General features: G+C 41.4%; 1 protein-coding gene across 1 annotated transcript in view; it reads left to right on the top strand.

Moving 5' to 3' along the window:
• Positions 1-26,543, top strand: part of LOC115195723 (cadherin-7) — a 121,429-nt gene that overhangs the window by 44,318 nt on the left and 50,568 nt on the right. The window contains exons 3-5 of the mRNA XM_029755891.1: positions 8,149-8,443; positions 13,554-13,673; positions 26,038-26,205. Of these exons, the coding sequence (XP_029611751.1) occupies positions 8,149-8,443; positions 13,554-13,673; positions 26,038-26,205 (583 nt within the window). The remainder of the gene's footprint in view (positions 1-8,148; positions 8,444-13,553; positions 13,674-26,037; positions 26,206-26,543) is intronic.

Consider the following 26,543-nt stretch of genomic DNA (forward strand, 5'->3'; position numbering starts at 1 on the left):
CATTCCAGGTGAATCTGGTTGAGAGAATGCCAAGAGTGTGCAAAGCTGTCGTCGAGGCAAAGGGTGGCTATTTGAAGAATCTCATTATGTGTTATTTCATAGTTTTGATGTCTTTACTGTTATTTACATTCTGGAATAATAGTGAAAATAAAGAAAAACACTTGAGTGAGTAGGTGTTCTAAAACATTTGACCGGTAGTGTACATCTACCTCAATTACCTCTTACCCCTGCACAATGACTCAATACTGGTACTCCCTGTATATACAGTGCCTTCAGAAAGTATTCATACCCATTGACTTATTCCACATTTTGTTTTGTTACAACCTGAATTCAAAATGGATCAAACTTTATTTGTATCACCCATCGACACACAATACCTCAAAATGACAAAGTCAAAACATGTTTTAAAAAATGTTAGCACATTTACAGAAATACACGATATATACAAAAGTATGTGACCCCTTCTAATTAGTGGATTCCGCTATTTCAGCCACAGCCGTTGCTGACAGGTGTATAAAATCGAGTACACAGCCCTGCAATCTCCATTGACAAACATTGGCAGTGTAATAGCTTTAAAGAAGAGCTCAGTGACTTTCAATGTGGCACCGTCATCGTCTGCTAAATGACATAAATGTAAATGTCATAGAAGCCACCTTTTCAAGAAGTCAGTTCGTCAAATTTCTGCCCCATAAGAGTTGCCCCGGTCAACGGCAAGTGCTGTCATTGTGAAGTTGAAATGTCTAGGAGCAACAATGGGTCATCCGCGAAGTGGTAGGCCACACAAGCTCACAGAATGCAACCTCCAAGTGCTGAAGCACGTTGCGAGTAAAAATTGCATTCTCTGGAGTGATGAATCACGCTTCACCATCTGGCAGTCCAACGGACAAATCTTGGTTTGGAGGATGCCTGGAGAATGGTACCATCCCCAATGCATAGTGCCAACTGTAAAGTTTGGTGGTGGAGGAATAATGGTCTGGGGCTGTTTTTCATGGTTCAGGCTCGGCCCCTTAGTTCCAGTGAAGGGAAAGCTTAATGCTACAGCATACAATGACATTCCAGATGATTCTGTGCTTCCAACTTTGTGGAACAATTTTGGGAATGCCCTTTCCCGTTTCAGCATGACAATGCTCCTGTGCACAAAGCGAGGTCCATACAGAAATGGTTTGTTGAGATCGGTGTGGAAGAACTTGACTGGCCAGCACAGAGCCCTGACCTCAACCCCATCGAACACCTTTGGGAGGAATTGGAACGACGACTGCGAGCCAGGCCTAATCACCCAACATCAGTGCCTGACCTCACTAATGCACTTGTGGCTGCGTAGAAGCAAGTCACCGCAGCAATGTTCCGACATCTAGTGCAAAGCCTTCCCAGAAGAGTGGAGACTGTTATAGCAGCAAAGGGGTGACCAACTCCATATTAATGCCTATGATTTTGGAATGAATGTTCGACGAGCAGGTGTCCATATACTTTTGGTCATGTAGTGTATCTTATTTACAGTTGAAGTTGGAAGTTTACATACACTTAGGTTGGAGTTATTAAAACTCGTTTTTCAACCTCTCCACAAATGTACAAACAATAGTACACAAGTATAAACACCATGGGACCGCGCAGCCGTCATACCGCTCAGGAATGAGACGCGTTCTGTCTCCTATAGATGAACGTGCTTTGGTGCGAAAAGTGCAAATCAATCCCAGAACAACAGCAAAGGACCTTGTGAAGATGCTGGAGGAAACAGGTACAAAAGTATCTGTATCCACAGTAAAACAAGTCCTATATTGACATAACCTGAAAGGCCGCTCAGCAAGGAAGAAGCCACTGCTCCAAAACCGCCATAAAAAAGCCAGACTACGGTTTGCAACTGCACGTGGGGACAAAGATCGTACTTTCTGGAGAAAATTTCTCTGGTCTGATGAAACAAAGATAGAACTGTTCGGCCATAATGACCATTGTTATGTTTGGAGGAAAAAGGGGGAGGCTTGCAAGCCGAAGAACACCATCCCAACCGTGAAGCACGGGGGTGGCAGCATCATGTTGTGGGGGTGCTTTTGCAAAATAGATGGCATCATAGAGGCAGGAAAATGATGTGGATATATTGAAGCAGCATCTCATGACGTCCGTCAGGAAGTTAAAGCTTGGTCGCAAGTGGGTCTTCCAAATGGACAATGACCCCAAGCATACTTCCAAAGTTGTGGCAAAATGGCTTAAGGACAACAAAGTCAAGGTATTGGAGTGGCCATCACAAAGCCCTGACCTCAATCCTATAGAACATTTGTGGGCAGAACTGAAAAAGCGTGTGCGAGCAAGGAGTCCTGCAAACCTGACTCAGTTACACCAGCTCTGTCAGGAGGAATGGGCCAAAATTCACCCAACTTATTGTGGGAAGCTTGTGGAAGGCTACCCGAAACGTTTGACCCAAGTTAAACAATTTAAAGGCAATGCTACAAATACTAATTGAGTGTATATAATCTTCTGACCCACTAGGAATGTGATGAAAGAAATAAAAGCTGAAATAAATCATTCTCTCTACTTTTATTCAGACATTTCACATTCTTAAAATGAAGTGGTGATCTTAACTGATCTAAGACAGGGAATCTTTACTTGGATTAAATGTCAGGAATTGTGAAAACCTGAGTTTAAATGTATTTGGCTAAGGTGTATGTAAACTTCCGGCTTCAACTGTACCTAATTATTCACACCCCTGAGTCAATAGTTTGTAGATGTAACTTTGGCAGCGACTTCATCTGTCAGTCTTTCTGGGTAATTCTCTAAGAGCTTTCCACACCTGGATTGTGCAACATTTGCCCGTTATTCTTTTCAAAATTCTTCAAGCTCTATCAAATTGATTGTTGATTATTACTAGACAAACATTTTCAGGTCTTGCCATAGATTTTCAAATAGATTTAAGTCAAAACTGTAACCAACCACTCAGGAACATTCACTATCTTCTTGGTAAACAACTCCAGTGTAGATTTGGCCTTGTGTTTTAGGTTATTGTCTTGCTGAAAGGTAAATTAATCTCCCATTTTCTGGTGGAAAGCAGACTCTACCAGGTTTTCCTATGGGCTTTGCCTGTGCTTAGCTTCAGTCCTTAAAGATTACAAGCATGCCACCGCTATGCTTGATAATATTGAGAGTGGTACAAAATAGTGTGTTCTTTTGTATTTGCCCCAAGCATAACACTTTCTATTCAGGGCAAAAAGTGAATTGCTTTCCACATTTTTGGAATATTTTTTATTCTGTACAGGCTTCCTTCTTTTTAATCTTTCAATTAGGTTAGTATTGTGAAGTACCTACAATGTGGTTGATCCATCTTCAGTTTTCTCCTATCACAGCCATTAAACTCTGTAACTGTTTTAATTTCACCGTTGGCCTCATGGTGAATTCCCTGACTGGTTTCCTTCCTCTCCGGCAACTGAGTTAGGAAGGACCCCTGTCACTTTATTGTGACTGGGTGTATTGATACACCATCCAAAGTGTAATTAGTAACTTCACCATGCTTGAAGGGATATTCAATGTCTGCTTTTAACATTTTTACCCATCTACCAATAGGTGCCCTTCTTTGCGAGGCATTGGAAAACCTCCCTGGTCTTCGATGTTGAATCTGTGTCTGAAATTCACTTCCTCGACTGAGGGACTTTACAGATAATTGTACGTCTGGGGTACAGAGATGAGGTAGTCATTCACAAATCAATCATGTTAACCATTATTATTGCACACATAGTGAGTCCACTAATTATGTGAGTTGTTATGAAAATATTTACTCCTGAACTTATTTAGGCTTGCCATAACGAAGGGGTTGAATACTTATTGGCTCAAGACATTTCAGCATATCATTTAAAAAAACGGAATTTCATTTTGGCATTATGGGGTATTGTATGTAGCCCAGTGACAAAAACATCTCAATTTAATTGATTTTAAATTCAGGCTGTAATACAACAACATGTGGAAAAAGTCAAGGATTGTGAATACTTTCTGAAGGCACTGTAGCCATGGTATTTTTACTTGTTATTATAATTTGTTACTGTATATTTATTCCTCTTGTCACTTTTGAAATGTTTTATTACATTTTTTTTCTTTAACTCTGCATTGTTGGAAAAAGACCTATAAGTAGGCATTTCACTGTTAGTCTACACCTGATGTTTACGAAGGATGTGACAGATACAATTTGATTCGATTTGATTGATGCCACGGAAGTTCAACGCCGACCGTCGTACTGCAGGCATTGTTAGCAGAAAACAGGATCCCCATTATAGTGAATGGAAAAATGGCAATCTTCATGGTCAATCTTCGTGTAAAGAAAACATTTTTGAAGACAATCATGGTACCAATTATTGCTTCTAATACACCAGATATATGCCCTTGAACCAATTATTTTAAAATCGCACACAGAACAAGTTCTAAGAATAATTGAGTTGCCAATGGTCTGCCTTCAACTTGAATGACTCAATGAGAGGGGGCAGCACTGAGAGCTTGCAGCGTCACTCCCTGGAGTAGCTCAAACTGCTCATGTTATGTCTCCATGAGACGCCAACTTACCCGACTTCATTTGGCTTCAATGTACTGTTGAGTCTTCACATAGGAATGAATGGTGTCACATGATAGATGGTTGGATCGAAGGCTTTGTCCATTCATGCAGTATATACAGTCATTGGTAAATACAGTCGCACCAACACCGTGGTATGCTCCATGTTGTTTAGTTACAATTTACACGAGCTTGCTGTTGTTCAAAGATGCTATAGCAACCTGTTACCCCTGGTAGATTGCTTTCTTTTTCTAGGGTTTTTGGGTGGTTGATAGTTGCTTTTCATATTGTTTTTTTTTAAACATGGTTAAACCTAATTGGAGACACATCCAATGAACAAACAATGCAATGAGTACCTATAAATGAATTCCAATTACATCTAAGGATTTGGCACTTACAGAGTAAATAAGAAATTATAATGAAACACTAATTCCAGTATCGGCTCCCCTTTTCCCAGAGCTTATTGGTGCTCCCAGTGCTCCTTCATTACACATACAAGTCTAAGGACCCAGAATGGTACCTAAATGAATGCATAGTTTATCTTTTACATGACATGTTTTTGTTAATTACCGTCCATATACCAGTTCTTCACTGGCTGATATAAATGTTTCCTTTAGGTGTATATATTTACTGTATATACAGGTACACTGCTAATGAAGCAGATGTTAGCTGCGAAATGATTGTAATGAGATTGTTCATGCAGTAATTATGTGTTTTTCAACATGTATGTGTTTTGTTTACAGGTGTACGTGGGGTGTGAGTGAGTGCGTTTCTAAGCAGAGGCATGGTAACTACATAGCTACTCCCGAACAAAGGCAAAGGGAACTAGAGAGGATCATGGTCTCTAATGCTCCATACCCCCCCCCCCCCCCCCCCCCCCCCCCCGTCTGATTTGAGGGGTGGTGGGTGAACACACTGAGGCCTTCTCAGAGCAGAGGCAGGGATCACCATGGCTACTCACCAGAACCAGGGGTGAAGTGAATAAATGAAAAGCTCAGCACAGCAAGAGCTGGAGTGTGCATTGATGCTCTCTCGCCTGCGTTTTTAGCTCCTTTTGTGGTGCAAAAGGACCTCTCTCCCTTTCCTTTACACTTCACAGTTTTTCTTCACCCTGAGTATTATGTTTGGTAGTATAACATGTTGTACTTCACAATCAAACCCCCGTTGGGCTTCATATATTGTTTTAGGCATTGCACCGGCAGAAGCAGTTGCATTATTGTTGCAATAATGTATTGACAAAATAAGCTAGAGCATAATACTGCACTCAATAACATCTTCCTTATACTGTCCTACTAAGTCCTACTAATGTAAGAAAACAATGTTGTAAGGACTGTCCCCTGATAATTATACACTTTTGATACATTTCAGTACCTAGTTTGATTTGGTAGCCTACAACTAAGGCAGCATTTTTTTTACAGCATATACTTCCTTCTTTACTTCCTCACAACATAAAGAAGTGTATTACAGTAGCACACAAGCATAAAACACAGCCAGATCAACCAATGGTGTTTCTTTACAGGTTTTATTTTGGCCTATTTGTGAACCATGTTACTGCCCTCGTGGAAACCCCATTAAACTCAACTGTTCAAACCGCGGCGCTCCTTAGCAGCAGCAGTAGCCAATAGGCTGTTTCGGTGTACCAGAGCCAGTGTTGCTCACAGGGTGCTTCTGGGTATGTAATTTGTATTTGCGCCTGACTCAAAACTGTGTGTACACAGTCCGTTAAATAGAATAAAACTCTCTCTCTCTCCTCCTGAGAGAGAGGGGGAAATACAAAGCTTGAAACATGTATCTGGGATTTCATTTATTTATTTATAAAAAAATATATCTTATTTTCTTCTAAGGCTTCCAGTCGTCTTTGTCGTTTTCTACAAAGTACGTCAGTCAAACAGGGAGGAAGAAAAGAGACATGGCCAGCGTAATAATAACAGTGCTAACACACTGTGACTGAACAATACAGCAAAGATTAAAACTCCATTAAGCAGCACCAGAACCATTCAAAACCAAACAGCCTCTTAGCGATTGTGATGGAAATGTGCCATACATCGTAATGTGTATAATAACAGGTGAGATATGGCCATGGTGACGCTGTTTTTTCTTAAAGTTTGGCCAATTGCAGTCTTTTTAACGCTCCGAGGTAAACAAGTAAACACAAAGCAAATGTGATTGCCCCAGGAGGACTGTCTGCATACAAAGTGGCGATAAGTGTCAGCATTGATTTCACTGGAGTTTTTCTGCTCTGTTCCGCTCACCCTATCGTACTCTCGCTGTGTCGCTGCCAGCAGTGTGTTTTTAAGTTACACTGCTGTACTGGGCTGTGGAGCATACTGGGTTCTGTTCATCTCAAAGGAGGCAAAGATAGGAGGATATATACATTTTTGCAAGAGAAGCAACTATGGTGCTCAATTAAAGTTCTACATAATAACAGTAGAAGTTTGGAATAACACCTGAAAATGAGCAATGACGGTTAAAAAACAGGTTCGATTAAAGGAAGGAAGTGGTATTCTACAGGGATACACTTTTTAATAGGACCTACTGTGGCACACATATTTTATGTAATATACTCACTTCTGAATAGTTTCAAAGTGAAACACTTGAAGCCCATTGGGCAAAAAAAGCGAAGCGTAAAGCTAACAACCCAGTTTTGAGAGCGACTACATACTGCAGTCAGTTGATCTCTGACCTTCAGTTACATGCTTTGTGGGCTGTCAGCTTTGTCCTTCCTGTCTGTGGTATTTACCAGAACACACCGCCGTCGATGGCTTGCTCAAGATTAAATGTTGACTCGCCACTGCAGTTGACAATTTACCTCAAGTTTGCCCCTGACAGCAGGGGATGGTGAATAAACAAACGGCTTCCCTATTGGAGTGTCAAGAGGCGCATGCTGAGGCATGCCCATGCAACCAATACCATCATTATGCCCCAGACATGCCATTCATCAACAGCCTGATGGAATCCATTAATAAAATACATTTGGTGTCCGTCTGAGGCTCTATTGGATATATAAAACATACATTAAGCCCGCGGCGATATCCAGGCAATCATTTGATACACCTATTGACTTTGAAACAAAAATGATACTGCCAGACGCCCGCTGGGATACAACATGGATCTGTAAAACCTTTGTTGCATCCCAAATGACACCCTATTCCCTTCATTGTCCACTACTTTTGACCAGAGCCCTATGGGTCCAAATGAAGTTGTTGTTGTTTTCTTGAAGTGAAGTGCTTGGGAAATAACCCTGCTTCAAATGTAACTACACTGTAATCCCTGGGCAGGTCTGGGCTTCATATCCTACAGAATTGTGCTAACACTTTGCAACACTCTCCATATTCCCACCAGACTGCTTGTTAGAAAGCATACAGCCATGCTCACAGATCTTTGAGACTTCTGGTATCCTGTTTTACAAACAATGTGCACGTTGTTCACTTATTATTTGTTTTGGTGTGTGTTTATTCAGCACAATGTTTCTGCCCAGGAAAAACGTTGAACCTATTTGAAATTAAACAGATGTACATAATGGATCGATCATAATGGTATATCATTGGATTTGTTTTTATAAGTCACCAATCCTTTTGAACATCTCATTTCTACTGACTGACATTATCTCTGGTCTCCAATTACAGCTCCACTCGGACGTAGACAAAGGGGACGGCAAAGTGAAGTACGTGCTCTCCGGGGAGGGCTCCACCTCCATCTTCACCATCGACGAGAACACGGGGGACATCCACGCCACTAAGCGTCTGGACCGGGAGGAGCAGGCCTATTACACCCTGCAGGCCCAGGCCGTGGACCGGCTCACTAACATCCCTGTTGAGCCCAGGTCAGAGTTTGTTGTCAAGGTCCAGGACATCAATGACAACGAGCCGAAGTTTCTGGATGGACCCTACATGGCCGGGGTACCAGAGATGTCAGCACTGGGTAAGCCTCTTTCTCAGCCTCTCTCTCTCTCTGTTTGTTTGTCCCCAGTCCTCTGTCCTCGTCTCTGTCTGTCTATCTGTCAGTCTGTATGTGATTTTGATGTCTGTATGTCTGCCTGTAATCTGCCTCTGATTCTCTCTCTCTCTCCCTCTTTCTCGCCCTCTCTCTCGCTCTCTCTCTATTTCTATCTGTCTCTCTGTCTCTCTCTCTATCGCATTTACCCACCACAATCTGCAATATCCTACATTTATCTCTCTCTGTCTCTCATCTCTGTCACTTCATCTATATTAATGAACACAGTCTACGCTTTATTATAAACATGGAACTGAATCTGTTGCATTCATTTGTCTGTCAAACTGTGCATGATTGTCATAGCCACAACTGAAGAGGGTCCTTTTCCACACACAGGTTTTCTTTCTAGTGTTTTCATTAACTGCTGCATTTTCAAAACACTGTGGTTTTAAAAGCTCCAAAATCTAATCTGACCTTTTACAAAGTAATTACTACAACTGGTTAGTTCCTTTAAGTGGTTCCCATTGTTCCAAATTGTACATTGTTTAGATGCGGTTTTATACCTAAAATAGGGAAGAACCTCATGAGCCCCCCCCCCCCAAAAAGATCATTGCTTAGTTTGAACGATGAAAGCAGTGAAATATCTGCTTATACAAACAGACCCGAAACCCCAATGTTGAGCAATGAATCTAGCGAGTTCAGAGATGGCAGATTATTCAAATCCAACAGGACATGTAACGGAGCACCTTGCGAGGTGCTTCGCCACGGAAACAAAAGCTTACCGCACAGTGCCTGGGGACACCGTGAGCCAATCCTGTCGGAATGGGAAATGTGGATTAAGCCTCCATTTAAAATTCATGTGACAATCTGCCAGGGAGAGGAATAAGAGGCTCCACACGCCAAGTGGCAGACAATGTCTCCCAATCTTCAGGGTTAAGTGATATGACAGGCACAAACACACCAACCTCAATATTCTTATCATGTAGACCCAGAGACAGCAGAACATTGCATCTACGTGTTGTATCTTCCTCAGGCTGATAGGCAGAGATGCAAACAAGTGGATACATGGAGAGACTGTTTGGTGTAAAGTCAAAATGGAGCCTATGCTAGGCGTTTACTGGCAGTGATAGGAGTATTTTCCAGGCCAATGCAGTGCTTTGCTCATGTCCAACGGGAGATAAGAGAGGTAGAGCAACTGAGCACTACATCTGCAGTAAAGGAAGCGCTCCGAACACCAATAGGCTGGGCCACACTCTCTGGCTTATTTACATCACCATGGTCTTCATCTGAAGTTGTTAGAACAGCGTGTGAATTATACATCCCGCTCTTTGTAAATATCTGCTCAGGGCTATTTATAGATTTATAGTACAGGAGTGGGCCAGGCATCTATTGTCCTCCATAACTCCTTCATAGATGTGTTTAAATCATTAAGGGGCGTAGACCGGCTACCTGTAATGAATTGGTTCAATTTAGAGGAAATCATGAATTTAATTAATTAAAGCAATTAGATGGTAGTTGGTACACATGGTAGCCCTTATGGCCCGGGGATCTAGAAATACTTTGTCTTAATCACGCCTCGGGATGTCAAATGATAGGGGCTTGAAGACATTTGGCTCTGTGACAACCTCTGAGCAGCCAAGGCACAGGTCTCAGGTCTACACGTCAGACAGACATTTTACATTTTTTACATTTTAGTCATTTAACAGACGCTCTTATCCAGAGCGACTTACAGTGGTGAATGCATACATTTCATACATTTTCTTTTTCTTTTTTTTTTCTCCGTACTGGCCCCCCGTGGGAACAGACGTTCCCCGGGAGCTGATGGAAGGCTTAGGGAATGTAATGTCAGGCCAAGGCCACCGCCTGGTAGAAATGTACCACCCCCCACTCCTTTATCCACCTGTCATTGTTCTTGTCTAATTCATGAGCTTCCAAGATCAAGGATGGAATAGTCAGTTAATTCCGGAAAAGGAAACGAAAGGGGTGACATGGATAAAAACTTGGAAGACAGTTCATTTCAAATGGTTATTTCCCTGTGATTTGAGATTTGGGGAAAGCCAAAGGAAATGTAAGATGGAATTATGGAGCCCATTGATTACAGTACCAGTGTGGCTCAGTGAGATTGTATGGATCAGAGCATTGGCACCTACCGGTACCTATAGGCATATCCTGGGCAAAGCAGGGCCATTACGGATTTGTCTTTCTTCGGATTTTGTCATTCATTTTCACACGCCAATTACAAATAAAGTTGAACTAGTCTCCGTGCAACAATCCCTGCTTATCTCAAGCGGACGGGAGCAGGTGTGAACATGCAGGAATATAATCAACTTAATCATGGGCACCAATGTTGAATACTCATCAAGGAGTTGCAAAGTTGGTGAGCTTAAACTGCAGGTTTTGAATATTGCTTTTGTAATATCTAATCATCAGTCATACCCACACACAAATCTGTTTTGTATTAGAGAGGAACAGAGTTGCTACAGACATTTCTTACCACTCTCATACTTTGCCGGTTATGTTACCTTTGTCAGCATGTTGCACTAACGTACACTACGCTTACCTTTTGGACTTTTCACGCTTTGCTGTTGAAAGTTTACTCTAATGGTAATTCTTTAGTATATGTTACGTTAAGTAGAAGAGAAGTCAATACTTATCTTCTGTCTCATGCACATTTTGTTCAACGAAGTATAAAATGGTACAAGCCATAACAGTGCAAAACATATAGCTTACAGTTTGGATATTTGGATACTTGGATCATGTTTACTTGGAGATGAGTATTCATGGTGGCAGTTGGATCCAGTCTTGTGTCTGTAAAGCTTTGATGAATACCTGTCGGCCATTCAAATTAGACATGCTGCTACATTTATTTTCATTACTGTCAGATGACAATCGCTCACCCTGAGATACAGACTTGATTAGGAACCCCTGTTTTGTCCCGATTCACTGAAAATAAATGAAAATATGAGAAATTGATCAATCACACAAATGAAGACAGACAAAAAGTGAAGTGACACAGACAGGCACATGACAGCTGCATCGAGAGGAACCGTGTAATATATTCTGATGTGAGGATGTTTATCCGTTTTGGACAACCACTCTTGAAGGCTGGCTATTCTTATTTGTGACCTTGACTGCTATAAATATTACAGTGTTTCGCAACCAATTTCCTCTAGCCTGGGTATCAGTACAGATACACCACAGAAAACACAAAATAGACATCTGAAAGAACCACATCAGAACCATTATTGAGGGATAACCTAAATTAGTTTTAGCTTACTGCAACTGTGTAGTGATAAGAATTGTGAATACCATAGCACAGCATTCTAACATAGTGGCATTGATTGACCTTGTTTTTTTTATGTTGTAATATAACCTGCCACGACTAAGACGTGATGATATAATCTTGGGGGTCCACATAGAACTAGCTTGATGATAACTTCTCGATGTCCTCCGAGCCATTTTTTATTATATTGCTCAAATTCAGGACCAGCGCCTGTTAATTCTGGTTTATGACTGGAAATACGCCGACCTAATCTTCCATTTCCATAATCACGTCATTCTGTAAGAGTACGTAAAATATGGCTCATGCAAGAAAGTGTTTTTTTTATAAGGGTGTTTGATGCAAAATAAAATATAACCTACTTTGTAAGACAGGCCCATACTGTAACACATAAAGGAAAGTGCCTAAGACACCGGCAGAGATGCATGGCTATTAAAGTGAAATATACAAACATAAAGTAGCCTATTCATCTGACCATGCTCAACAGAAAAGGGCACACTTGTGGGAAACATTGTTTTTATTCCAAGGTTACGTCTCCTGTGTCAACGGTTGATAATTGCATCTTTGTCAAATCAGAAGTGGGCCTCAGCTTCAAGATCACCAATAACGCAAATTCTGAGACTTACTTTCCTTGATGGACTTGTACACCCTCACACAAAATATTAAATGTAACATCCCAGCAAATATAACATTAATTTCAGTGTGTATTAGTCTTTGTGATAAATTCACCCTAGAATGGCAGTGGCTCTCCTAGTAGCTCTCTATTGAGGTCCAGTTGTTTTGCCTGGCAGATTACTGGCTCAGTACACTTGGTTCTGTATGTTACAGATAAAATGCTGGTCTCCGTCAGGGGCCAGACCGTAGTTCACAACAGTACAATAGAGGTAAATTGTCTGATTAGCGGGGATTACTGGACCTTTGTGCTTTTGGTCCCTTGACCAAAGCACTCCTTCCAACAAGCTTGTTAATCCATGTCTCTCAAACTTAAAATTTCAAAGTTGTTCCAAATGTCAGATTTCAAAATGCTTAAGATTGAGCATCCCCCCATCCCCAATCCCCCATCCCCATCCACCATCCCCCACACCCTAGCTAAACTGAAACCTACTTGAAGGTAACAACGCTCACCATTGGCCCTAGTGGCCTGTTTCCACGTCATCTCCTGACGTGCTCAGAGATGGCTAAGGTCCAGCTGTGTAGAGGCAAACTGCTTTAGGAAATATGGAATATCAACATGCTAAAAGTGTCATTAACAATCACTTTAAAATCAAATTAATTGTGTTAGTTCTAAGAACCGCTATACACTTTTCAACCTCTATTGCAAGTTTCCAAACTACTGGGGGAAATCACAGTACCTAGCATTGTTCATAGTCACCGCAGTACATTTTCAGTAATAGCCATGGGTTTTAATTCACGGTAACAGCTATGCCGTTTCTAACCAATACCTTACACAGGTTTCTACAGACCAAAGTTGCACCTTAATTATAATAAACTAAACTGATAACAATGCTATAGCAATGTTTGTCAGCTTAAACTGACAGATTTTGATGGGGATTTTTTTCAAGGTTACTTAGACTGATGCACCAGTGATTAAAATGTTATTGTACCCCAGGGAAGTAGAAGTAAGTAGTATGTTTACCCTGCACTACAGTACATTCCTGATTGTAGCTTATAAAGAATAAGGTGTGATTTATACTGAATATATAACATTGTCATTTGTAAGCTTGTAGAAATGCTGTCACACATGCTGTTGATGTGAGAGCTGTGTCTCTACAGATGGCTGATGTTGTCTTAATACCTAATTGCATGCTGTCTGTGCAGGAACAACGGTGGTCCAAGTGGCGGCCACAGATGCAGATGACCCCACATATGGGAACAGTGCCAGGGTGGTCTACAGCATCATCAGCGGACAGCCTTACTTCTCAGTCGACCCAAAAACAGGTAGGCTGCTGACTGTTGGGAATAAGAATTGGCCATGCATTCTGGACCCTAGACATACTGTATCACTAAATGTTATTAATTGAATTGTTGAAGATATTTGTTCAAGAAAGCATCAAACTGTAGCGGTTTCTATACTTTTCCAAAGTCAGTTCACATTGTAGCAGATACAGCATGACCTAAACTAGCCACCCAACTCTTCATATGTTGGTGCAATTGTAGACAAAGGAAACAGTATGCTATCATACATTTTCTCTAAACACAATAATAGTTTTTGGAGCATTCAACAAATATAAAGCAAAGGATCTGCACAACAATGTTGGGATGTGAGGTGGTTGTTCTTGCTCATTAGCCACTGCCCCGCTGTGGGGAACGCTGGCCTCATGCAAAGCACTGGGAAGAAAACAGACAATTGTGGGAAGTTCCATCATGTTTGGCTTATCACCATCTTTTTCTCCCAGTAACACATCCAGGGGATATCTGCTTACATGCTGAGGTTTTATAAGTCTGTCTATGAGTAAACTCACTGACTTCTTAAAATCAATGGAAACTTTTTCCTATACACTCTTAGACGTAAAGGTGCCTGGAATAAACTTTTGGTTTGCCACAACGGTGGAACCTTTCCAGTTAAAAAAAGTTCCTTGAGGAACCCCTATGTAAAGGTTCAAGCCGGAACCTTTTTAATAACATATTGTAGAGGTGTCAGCCTGTCAGATTGGAGGCATGGCTTTCAGATACTTATTTTTGGCCCCCCATTAGTGTAAATATTAATGCATATTCTTATATAATATCAATACTATTAACATTGCTGTCTACATATTGTAATAAAGTGGTAACTTTTCCCACTTTGGGCTTCCTCCAGGAACCTGTTAATACATTGAACCATTAAAGGTTCACCCAAGAACTCCTCAACTAAGTGAAGGTGCAAATATGAACCCTTGATTAGCAATGGTTCCTTGAGGAACTCCAGGGGTTCCTTGAGTCACAACTAATTTGAAGTGTGCACTTTGGATAAAATGAACTTATATGTCTTGAATAACGGAGTCCATGACACTGGGTGGGCAAGTAGCAACCAGCCAATCCCCTGATTCAAAACGATACGTGTTTCAGGAAGTGCTTTCAAACTAGTAGACATTTGCAGCATTGTCAAGTCAAGCCATGCTGTGAAGCCTGGCACATTAGCCTGTGTGGGGAACAAGATTGATAGAGATTTGATTACTTGAATGTGTCCTCACAATGATCTTTAACAAAGTTAACGAAACCACTTCAACTCAGCATTAAGTCTCAAGTCGGAATTCGTGACATCAATACCAATCAGAGCGAGAGCCGACATTTGCTTAAATAATGTTTAAGCAGCATGTCTGCCCATTACTCCATCTGCATAGTTATTTCATAAAGACTCCTCCAGTTCAAAGAATGGAGCCCACATGCTAATAGCAGCAAACTATAATGCATGTTTCATTAGCTAAGTAGGCTCTTTAAATCTTCAAATGTGATCTTTCATATTGTTTTAAAGAGGTTGTGATTACTGAAGAGGCTACATAGTGTACAGTCATTGAAGAAAAAGTACTATTCAGGAGGTCCAATGGTGCTCTTTAACTTCCTGGAAAGCCAGATTCACTATGTGAAGGTCTTATGAAGAAAAACTTCCAAAAGGACTATTTCGAAGCAGAAAGGAGTTGGAGCGTTCAACAAAAAAGGCAGAGAATTATTTATGTTAGCATAAATACATTGTTAATCCATTTCGACGTCAAGCTGACGTTTTCCTCAGAGTTGATTTTTGTTGTTGTTGAGCACTCCTCCTTTCCTTTCTTTGCCGAAGCGCGAAGGCCCACCTTAACGCCAGACAAATCAAATCAAACGGTATTTGCCACATGCGCCGAATACAACAAGTGTAGACTTTACCGTGAAATGTTTACTTACAAGCCCTTAACCAACAGTGCAGTTCAAGAATAAATAAATATTTACCAAGTAGGCTCAAATAAAAAGTAATAATAAAAAGTAACACAATAAGAATTACAATAACGAGCCTATACAGTGGGGGAAAAAAGTATTTGATCCCCTGCTGATTTTGTACGTTTGCCCACTTACAAAGAAATGATCAGTCTATAATTTTAATGGTAGGTTTATTTGAACAGTGAGAGACAGAATAACAACAAAATAATTCTGAAAAACGCATGTCAAAAATGTTATAAAATGATTTGCATTTTAATGAGGGAAATAAGTATTTGACCCCTCTGCAAAACATGACTTAGTACTTGGTGGCAAAACCCTTGTTGGCAATCACAGAGGTCAGACGTTTCTTGTAGTGGGCCACCAGGTTTGCACACATCTCAGGAGGGATTTTGTCCCACTCCTCTTTGCAAATCTTCTCCAAGTCATTAAGGTTTCGAGGCTGACGTTTGGCAACTCGAAGCTTCTGCTCCCTCCACAGATTTTCTATGGGATTAAGGTCTGGAGACTGGCTAGGCCACTCCAGGACCTTAATGTGCTTCTTCTTGAGCCACTCCTTTGTTGCCTTGGCCATGTGTTTTGGGTCATTGTCATGCTGGAATACCCATCCACGATCCATTTTCAATGCCCTGGCTGAGGGAAGGAGGTTCTCACCCAAAATTTGACAGTACATGGCCCCGTCAAATGATGCGGTGAAGTTGTCCTGTCCCCTTAGCAGAATAACACCCCCTTAGCATAATGTTTCCACCTCCATGTTTGACGGTGGAGATGGTGTTCTTGGGGTCATAGGCAGCATTCCTCCTCCTCCAAACAGTTGAGTTGATGCCAAAGAGCTCCATTTTGGTCTCATCTGACCACAACATTTTCACCAGTTGTCCTCTGAATCATTCAGATGTTCATTGGCAAACTTTAGACGGGCATGTATATGTATTCTTGAGCAGGGGGACCTTGCGGGCGCTGCAGGATTTCAGTCCTTCATGGCGTAGTGTGTTACCAATTGTTTTCTTGGTGACTATGGTCCCAGCTGCCTTAATTAAGATCATTGACAAGATCCTCCCGTGTAGTTCTGGGCTGATTCCTCACCGTTCTCATGATCATTGCAACCCCACAAGGTGAGCTCTTGCATGGAGCCCCAGGCCGAGGGATATTGACAGTTCTTTTGTGTTTTTTCCATTTGCGAATAATCGCACCAAATGTTGTCACCTTCTCACCAAGCTGCTTGGCGATGGTCTTGTAGCCCATTCCAGCCTTGTGTAGGTCTACAATCTTGTCCCTGACATCCTTGGAGAGCTCTTTGGTCTTGGCCATGGTGGAGAGTTTGGAATCTGATTGATTGATTGCTTCTGTGGAAAGGTGTCTTTTTTACAGGTAACAAGCTGCGGTTAGGAGCACTCCCTTTAAGAGTGTGCTCCTAATCTCAGCTCGTTACCTGTATAAAAGACACCTGCGAGCCAGAAATCTTTCTGATTGAGAGGGGGTCAAATACTTATTTCCCTCATTAAAATGCAAATCATTTTATAACATTTTTGACATGCGTTTTTCTGGATTTTTTGGTTGTTATTCTGTCTCTCACTGTTCAAATAAACCTACCATTAAAATTATAGACTGATCATTTCTTTGTCAGTGAGCAAATGTACAAAATCAGCAGGGGATCAAATACTTTTTACCCCCACTGTATACAGGGGGCACCGGTACCAAGTCAGTGTACAGGGGTACAGCTAATTGAGGTGATCTGTACATGTAGGTGGGAGCGAAGCGACTATGCATAGGTAACAAACAAACAGCGAGTAGCAGCAGTGTACAAGAGGGGGGGTCAATGTGAATTGTCCGGTGGCAATTTTTATGAATTGTTCAGCTGTCTAATGGCTTGGGGGGGTAGAAGCTGTTGAGGATCCTTTTTGGTCCTAGATTTGGCGCTCCGGTACCGCTTGCCGTGTGGTAGCAGAGAAAACAGTCTATAACTTGGGTGACTGGAGTCTCTGACAATTTTATGGCCTTTCCTCTGACACCACCTATTGTATAGGTCCTGGATGGCAGGAAGCTTGGCCCCAGTGCTGTACTGGGCCGTTTGCACTACCCTCGTAGCACCTTACGGTCAGATGCTGAGCAGATGCGGTCAGGATGCTCTCGATGGTGCAGCTGTGGAACCTTTTGAGGATTTGTGGACCCATGCCAAATCTTTTCAGTCTCCTGAGGGGAAAAAGTTTTGAGAAGGACTATGTTTCATGTTTTTGCATGATTTTGCGATGAAGTTTTCTGTGAGAGAACTCCACAGGAGCCTTCTCTTTCTTGGAAATATTCATAAACCAAGTTGTTTACCAGGCTGGTCAATACTGTTATCAGTAATTGTAAGAAGTTTTGAAATGGTACATTCTGTATTGCTTGGTGGTGCAGTCTCTTGCAATCAGTGTAGTGATATCACAAATGTCTTTTGAGGGACACCTTAACTTTTGCATATTTTAACCGAATTTGTACGCGCTTTACATTTGCAGACACAACATGGAGGAATACATACGGCAAAGCTGAATCATACAAATTGTGTCTGGCGCATGGGAAAATAAAATGGGCTTACATGCTAGGTTAAGAAAGAACATATGGAATAACTGGACATGTTCTTAGTTTGACAAGAATATGAATCCATTTAAATGCAGCTACCTGTGACAAAAAGGCCAAAGGTGAATACTGTTTCTATGTCTCTGTAAACTACTAATCACACTCATTTGTTGAAAAAGTCTGTGCCTTAGTGAAAGGGTGACGTTGACAAAGTGCTTGAGCTGAAATGCACTCATTAAACTCTAGCTACACAAGGGGTTGAGGGGTAGTGGGCAGGGAGGTACACAACGTCACGTGTGACCTGGACTTGGAGGGTTTGCATCCTGGCTCACTTTTGTCCAGCAAGTCCTTTTACTTGGCATCTTAATCCCAAATTGAATCCTCAAGGTGACCTTGGGAAAAAAAGTGGTTAACCCTGAATAGCTCTAATAACTTCCAAGCTGTAAATGTAATGTATAATGTGGGCAAAATACAGGTGAGGGTGGCTTATTAAACATCCATTTTGTAATGTAGCTCAGGAAATAGCACACTTGAGTTTGAAGGTGAAAATTGAAATGTGGTGCACTGCAATGCGCTAAGGGTGTGTGTTAATTGATGAAAGACTCAATGAATAAATGTAGCTATGAATGAGTGTCTGGTCTGTCTACTGTTTGTTATGATACTCATTATGCATTTTTGAATGGCATTAGTAGAAATGGACCATGACTAACAGGGATTAATAATGCACTCCTCCCTGCACAACACACACACACACACACACACACGCACACACACACACACACACACACACACACACACACACACACACACACACACACACACACACACACATAGTTTCATACACCTTAGAGGCAGAGATGGGCACTCGAGCACATCAGCGATGCCAGCCATGTCTGCTTGCCTCAGACCTCCGTGTCCTCACTACGGGAGAGAGCGGAAAGGCCAGGCGTCTACGCGAGGATTAATTATGTTTAAAGGGGATATTTAAGACGGGCCTGCGTGCATTTCAATTTGACGTAGGCGCTACTTCTGCGATGACAGCGTTTAGAGCTTCACCGTCATCTCTTTCAGCTCCTCCGGTCATGAGGAAGGAGATAATTTCATTAAATGTAAAATGCTCAAATAAAGAAAAAGGCCAAGGCCAGTCTAGCTGCTCTCCACCTGTTCGTTCATCTCATTGTATGTCATGGCTAAGATACCAGATACCGAGCCTGGGAGATGGTTCCGAAACCCGGTAATCCTGTTCTGATTAAGATATTGGCATGGCCTTTTGGGAGCTTTCTACTGTGGGTGTTCTCTAATCTGTTCGAATCATGACACCCACACACGCACACGCACACAAACACACATACAGAATTGTGCATCACCTCAGGGAGATTGTTGTACTATCCACTCCAGTGACTGGAGGACATTACAGCTCAGCGTAGATATAAATCTGGCCTCCCACCATTCTGCCAGGTAATGTGCAATACAACCTGGCTCTATCTTTGGTATAATACTCAGAAAGAGATACCATTGGCAAAAATCCTTTATCGCACCCCTGCACAGCAAAATTTGATTGGTAAATTGAACACTGTGGGTTTTCAATTTAACACTTTTGAAGTGTGTATATGAGAACCAGCAAAAAGTGTTGCCCTTTTAACACAGCTACTTTCCAACACCAGTGGCATTAAAATGTTACACAAACTCTGTGTTAAAGGTAATGGTGTTCACTGATACCTTGTATTTAACACTTGTCTTACATTTTTACACTAGGTCAGTGTTAAAGGTGCGCTGGTATGGTGTTCACTGATACCTTCACCACAAATTCTCCAGTGTTAAAGCAACACTGAGATTGTTCAATTTAACACTGGTCAAATGTCTATATGGATCCACACTTTCAGTGTTAAATGAACACATTGCTTAGTGTAAAGCCTTATTTGCATATTTCAAATCAAAATCAAATCAAGCTTTATTTTTACAGCACATTTCAGACATGGAATGCAACACAATGTGCTTCACAGGAAAAACGAATAAAATTAAGAAAATAAAAACGTAAATATTTACTACACAACAAACATGAGGATAAAATACAAAAGAATAACAATAAAACTGAACGACTAAAAAAGGAGTCTCTTATAAATATGTCCACAGTTTCGGCCCCCCTCAGGTTCAGTGGCAGGCTATTCCAGAGGCATAATAACAATGGCTGCCTCTCCATGCCTCTTGGTCCTAGGCTTTGGGATAGTTAAAAGGCCAGTGCCAGAGGACCTGAGGGACTTACTGGGTACATAACTTAAAAGCATGTCTGATATGTATTGGGGTGCACAATCGTGGATTTAAAAACCAATAGAAGAATCTTAAAATGTATTCTAAAACTCACAGGCAGCCAGTGCAGAGACCTTAAAACTGGTGTGTCCGTCTGGTCTTGGTCAGTACCCGTGCAGGAGCATTCTGTATGTTTTGTAGTTGACCAATGGCTTTCTTGGGTAGACGAGACAGGAGAGCATTACAGTAGTCAAGCCTACTTATAATAAAAGCATGGATGAGTCTCTCTGTATCAGCTTGAGAGAGAAATGGCCGCACCTTGGTAATGTTCCTCAGCTGGTAAAAAGCTATATTGGTCACATTCCTAATGTGTGATTCGAAATGGAGTTCAGAATCTAAAATAACACCTAGGTTTTTTACCTGGTGTTTTATCTTTATTGCCGTGAATTAAAATGTGATGCCAGATTCTCTTGCCTTGATTTAGCTGGAGGAAGTTGTGAGCCATCCAAGTATTTAAATCAATAATACAATAATACAGTAAACTAATAATTTATCCATGGAGCTTAAATCCTCTGGTGACACAGAGACGTAAAGATGTGTATTGGCTGCGTAGCAGTGAAAATCATTGCTGTGCTTTCCCATAATGCCTTTCGAGTGAATTGTAGAGTCACCACCCATTACTTTATTTGTTAGTGACAGAGACATGGTTGTTGCATTCATAAATGTTCAGTCCTGTGGCCTTCATAAAGTAAGCTCCTAAGCAAATATGTTAGAAAAAAGTATAATATAACACAATACATAAAGCCTTACTATGAGAGCCTAGTTTTAACATAATTCAGTGGACTGAAGCACGTAGTTTACAAGCAAAATCAGGCTTTCAAATTTTTTACTTTTAACTAGGCAAGTCAGTTAAGAACAAATTCTTATTGACAATAACAACCCGGACAACGCTGGGCCCTTCGGGACTCCCAAATCCAGGCGGGATACAGCCTGGATTTGAACCAGGGACTGTAGTGACACCTCTTGCACTGAGATGCAGTGCCTTAGACCACTGCACCACTCGAAGGTCCAAAGTCACATTATTTCAAGTCACATTATGCTGGCTTGCAAAGTGATGTGAAAATATGCTGGGAAATATGATATTGAGGGGCTTGGTTTTGGTATAACACTGGTTTTTAACGCCAACAATGGGGTTATATTACACCATTGAGTGTTAATTTAACACTTACAGAGTTAGTTTAGCACCTGAATCAACACTACAAATGTTGCACTGAAACACTAGGTAAAACTGGCAACACCAGCTGCCATTCACTCCATTCATAAAGTAACACCACATCAACACCAAAACAGCTTACACCAGGATATGAACACTGGCGATTTTTTTTTACAATGTAACAGTAATATTACTGAAGATGAGTCACAGTTATCTACATCTCGTAATGTTACATAATTGTTGAATGTTATACCACACCCAGACCACCAAGATATGGGACATTTGCAGTATCACATATAGTCAAGGTGGAGAATGATGCCCAGGAGACCTCAGCCGATAGCAATTCAATCTATGTACCTTTCACAGTTTGAGTGAGAAAAATTGTTATTCAAATACGTATCTGTACTCTGGATTGGAATCTTTCAAAAGATAAGTTACATGTAGAGAATGTTTGTAAGGTGGCTTTTCATGAACAAACTAAAAGGCAACAACCTGGCTTGGAGGTTGTACTATTCCCAGTGTATATGGTCTTTTTCCATCTTACATCTTACATGGATCAATTGGGTGTAGGTGGACCCCCGGAGGTTGAGGAAATCACACCACTCTTATTTAAGTTTCCATCGCCTTCATCATTACCTTTCATAGCCACACGGATGGTAGGCCAGAGGGTTTCCTATCCTAGCAAAGTGCTCCAGTCCCCACACTTTTATTTCCTCCTCCCAAGACGAATGTCAAGGATCCCTGTCTTTTTGCAGGGAGAGTGGCCTACCCCTCTGCCTCCAGCACTGGGGAGAGGGAGACAGCTAGATAAATGTGCGGCGGCTACAATGCGTCTGCTTCGGGAGCACCGGAGGCTGAGGGAGTCACGGTGCGATGCCGATGTGGGGCCATGCCGCGATAGCGACAGAAGGATTTTAATCATCGCCTCTCCCCAGGAATGACACGGGTGCAGCACAACAGAGATATAGAGCGAGGGGGGCTGGCACCCAGCAGACAAACAACAGCCTGGCGACATAGCCGTGCGGATTAGCACTGTCGCTCTGTGAGAAATATGTGTGCTGCTGGCCAGGCGGGCGTCAGGCGTCGGGAGGAGAAAACACATTGCATTTTTTCTTTTTACCCCCACATGCTGGAATAAGGATTCATGGCATCATTAACCACAGCCTATATCTCTTGGGCACCAATGCACAGAGCTGATATTAAATAAGTATATCAATTGTATGTGAAGCCTGTCTTTGTTTAGTAAGATTATTCACTTGGTTTACTGCTGGGTGCACACACTTAACATATTTTCTTACGGGCTCATTTCAAGTTTTTTGGGGGAAGCCATTGTTGTTGTTGTAGTTCTTGTTGTTGTTTGAATGTAGCCATTAGCCAACTTTTTCTAACAGACAACTTCTTCTTCTCCAGAATTCTTTAAGACTGTTTTCTTCTTTCAAGTTAGAACTTTATTGTTTTCTGTCTCTGTGGTGGTAGTGCTAGATAGAGTTGAGAGAACAGGGAAAGTTTTGTTTGTTTTGTACCTAGCCTGGTTTGAGGGACCTCTGTTGGATTGAAGGCTTGAAGCAAGCTCTCTGATGCATGTCAGCAAACAGGGTTCACAGGTGTCACAGCAGCTGACACTGGGGCACTGTTGATGCTCTTTAATTGGCTACAAGGTTACACAGTGGGAGAAACTAGCAGCAAACCTGATGAATCTATGAATAGATGGATGTATTGATGGATGGATGGATGGATGGATGGAGGAATGAATGGATGGAGGAAAGGGGGATACAGCTAGGAACAGGAGAAGATGGATGTATCCAATCCACACATCCACACATACAGTAGCTCCATAGACAGATGCTTTGACAAACATGAAGGCATCAGGCGTTAAAAATAAACCAGCTTCTCGGCTGACATGTTCTGACTCCTCATCTTAAACTGGGAACCAAAGCATTGGAAAAGAGGCAGCTGTGGTTTTCTCCCAGTAGGAAAACTTCACCCACTATTCATTAGTTTGTGCTGAATGGAAAGTGACATGTTGTAACTACTTGACTTTATTGACCATCATTATGTTGTGGCGAGAGCATGGCAGAGGCCTCAGATAAAGAGGTGGACAGCGTCGTAAAATGTTGCTAATTGAGTCATTTACTTCGACTGGGCCAATAACAGACTATCTGATTTGTAAGTATAACAAATGTTCAGGCAGTTGGTCTAAATACCTCGAAACACTGTTTTTCCTCAGCGAACACAGGCTTCATTTGTGAGATGTATGCATCTTTTTGTCAAGTCTTCCGGCTGCGTTCACTATGTTGCTATGAGAGTGTATATGATTGTGGGTGGTCATCAGGTGTAGGGGTGCATACACAGGTAAATAAGCATTTTCCAAAGACAATAGCAGTAATGTCATATTCTTTACATTAGAGTCCAGTGGACCTATCTATGCAATCTCTGGATTTTTAGGAAAACATGTCTTCAAACCAATACATACGTACTTACTCTACTTAACCTGAATTTGGGAGGGAAAGAGAGAGAAAGTTTCGTTTCCCATTAAGTCAAATACAAATTTATTTGCAAGATTTAACCAAATCAATGTTTGGATCATACATGGCAAGTATCTGTGCCCTCTAATAGCCTGCCTAGTTCTTGAGTAGTTATGATAAAATTTTGTCCAGAACACACAGATACCGTTTTTTCAACATTGTCATCCTCTGGTCTTCTATTTTATTAAGGTCTCTTAAGGTCAAGTCCCCTGAGATGTGCTTGTGTTAATTAGAAATGTCTCGCTTATGCCATTGATATCAATGTTTGATTAAGTGGGAGTTTGATTCAGCCCATAACCTCTCAGTTTGATTATTTAATATTCACCAAAGTCTAATTAAAAACTCATATTTCGGGAATGAAAACTGAAGAGGGGTTGAAAAGGCTACCCAGTTTTTCTTATTTTTTGTAAGAGTCACAGTGTATCACACCTACATGACAAATGTAATTTATCTTGACTTAACAGATTGCAATAAACCAAACTTAACTCAGGCTGACTTCATCCCCAAGATGATTTAATTAGTTCATTTTGTATCAAGCTCAAAGAGAGAGACTTAGGGGCTATTCTCAATCACAAACATTTAAGGAGAGGCAGCGCGACGAGATTTCAATTGACATATATACATACACTTTTCAATTTACATTACATACTTGGCTTACTGTACCTTTCGTTGTAGCTGGAAATGTGACATTTTTGCTCTGCAGCTCCAAATTTACTGTAAATTTCAGTATCACAGTAGCCAATGACTAGTCAGTAAGCTTGAAAAATTCTAATTAAACCTTTCCACTAAAACATATTAGCTAGATGTTAGGTTTATTTTCTTGATCATACACGCATCAAATGTAGCTTGCATGACAAAAACACAGCTAGCTAGCTATGCCAGCTAGTTTACCCCTCTCATCGAAAGTTTACCCCTCTCAAGACGTGAGAAATACGTAAGTTTACAATACAGTAATGTCTCTCGAGAATCTCTCACAATTCTCCTTAATTGTCATCATTGAAAAAAAACAGAGAGAGCAAGCAAACCTACGTGTTCCAAACTGTGTTTCTTGGCTTCCTGAGCTAGCTACTTAATGAGTAATCTTCCATGTTCCGTAGGAATCCCCAATACGTGCCTTTTAATTTTTTATTCCGAGCTGTAAGTCAATAATCATGAATGCAACAGTAATTGCCTTATAATGATTAGGACTTTTTGCCATTAAAGATTTGTTGTAATTTTGTGGGATTATTTCGATTTTCATCTTTAGAGTCAGGAGATAAAATGCTGATTTCAATTTCATAAGTTGGTGTATTCTTTCAAAAGCAATTACCATTAAGCAACTGCATAGGGCCACAGGCCTTTGCTATAGATAACATTTTTCTCAGCACCTACAGAGATATAGTGTATAAAGTTGACCATAGAAGTGTTTTCACTTTAGTGTTAGGATTGGACACAAAAAGTAAAGATTGTTTGACACTTTAAGTCCATGTTTCTTCTCACAAAAGGGAACCATCAAAAGGTGCAGCAGTGCCAATAACCCAGATAATAAAGTGCATAACAACTTATTTTCAAGTAAGAGTTAGGCATCTTTGGAGGCATTTGCTTTTTTCTCTGCTCCTGTCATCCCTCTCTCCCTCTCCTCACCTGTCATCCCCCCCCCTCTCTCTCTCTCTCTCTCTCTCTTCTATCAAGCTTTCTTTCTCTTTCTCTCTACTTCTGTCATCCCTCTATGTCCTCTCATGTCCCCCCTCTCTATCCACTCTTGTCATCCCTTGCAATCTATCTCTCTCTCCTCTCCCATCATCCCCTCTCCCTTTTCACTCTTATCTTCCACTCTTATCATCCCTTTCTCTTCTTTCCTGTCATCCCTTTCTCTCTCCCTCTCTCTCCTCTCCAGGCGTCGTCCGGACGGCACTGCCCAACATGGACCGAGAGGTGAAGGACCAGTACGTCTTGGTCATCCAGGCTAAAGACATGGTGGGCCAGATGGGCGGCCTCTCCGGCACCACCTCTGTCACGGTCACCCTCACTGACGTCAATGACAACCCGCCACGCTTCTCTCGTAGTAAGAGTCCTATATACTTTGTACGTCACTAAATCTGACGACATGCCCTCTATCTATTTCCCTCAGACAAAGCCCTAAACCCATCCATTCACTGTCATTGCAGTCTCACTATAGTGGAGGTTGGACATAAATCTCTACAATCACTCTCGTTCACAATGGCAGTAGGGGAGAAAGCTTTGAGTGAAAATGTAGTCTATGCTTGATATTGCAGATTCATTCAACTACAGTACCCCTTTCAAGCGTATGCGTAATTTTGCTGTTCGTCGTGGGTTCACTGCCCCTTTCTGACTAATGGTCAAAGGCTTCAAATGCAGTTTGCCCTAGAAGGTATAAACCTT

This window comes from Salmo trutta, chromosome 6 (genome assembly GCF_901001165.1).
Source record: "Salmo trutta chromosome 6, fSalTru1.1, whole genome shotgun sequence".
NCBI lineage: Eukaryota > Metazoa > Chordata > Actinopteri > Salmoniformes > Salmonidae > Salmo > Salmo trutta.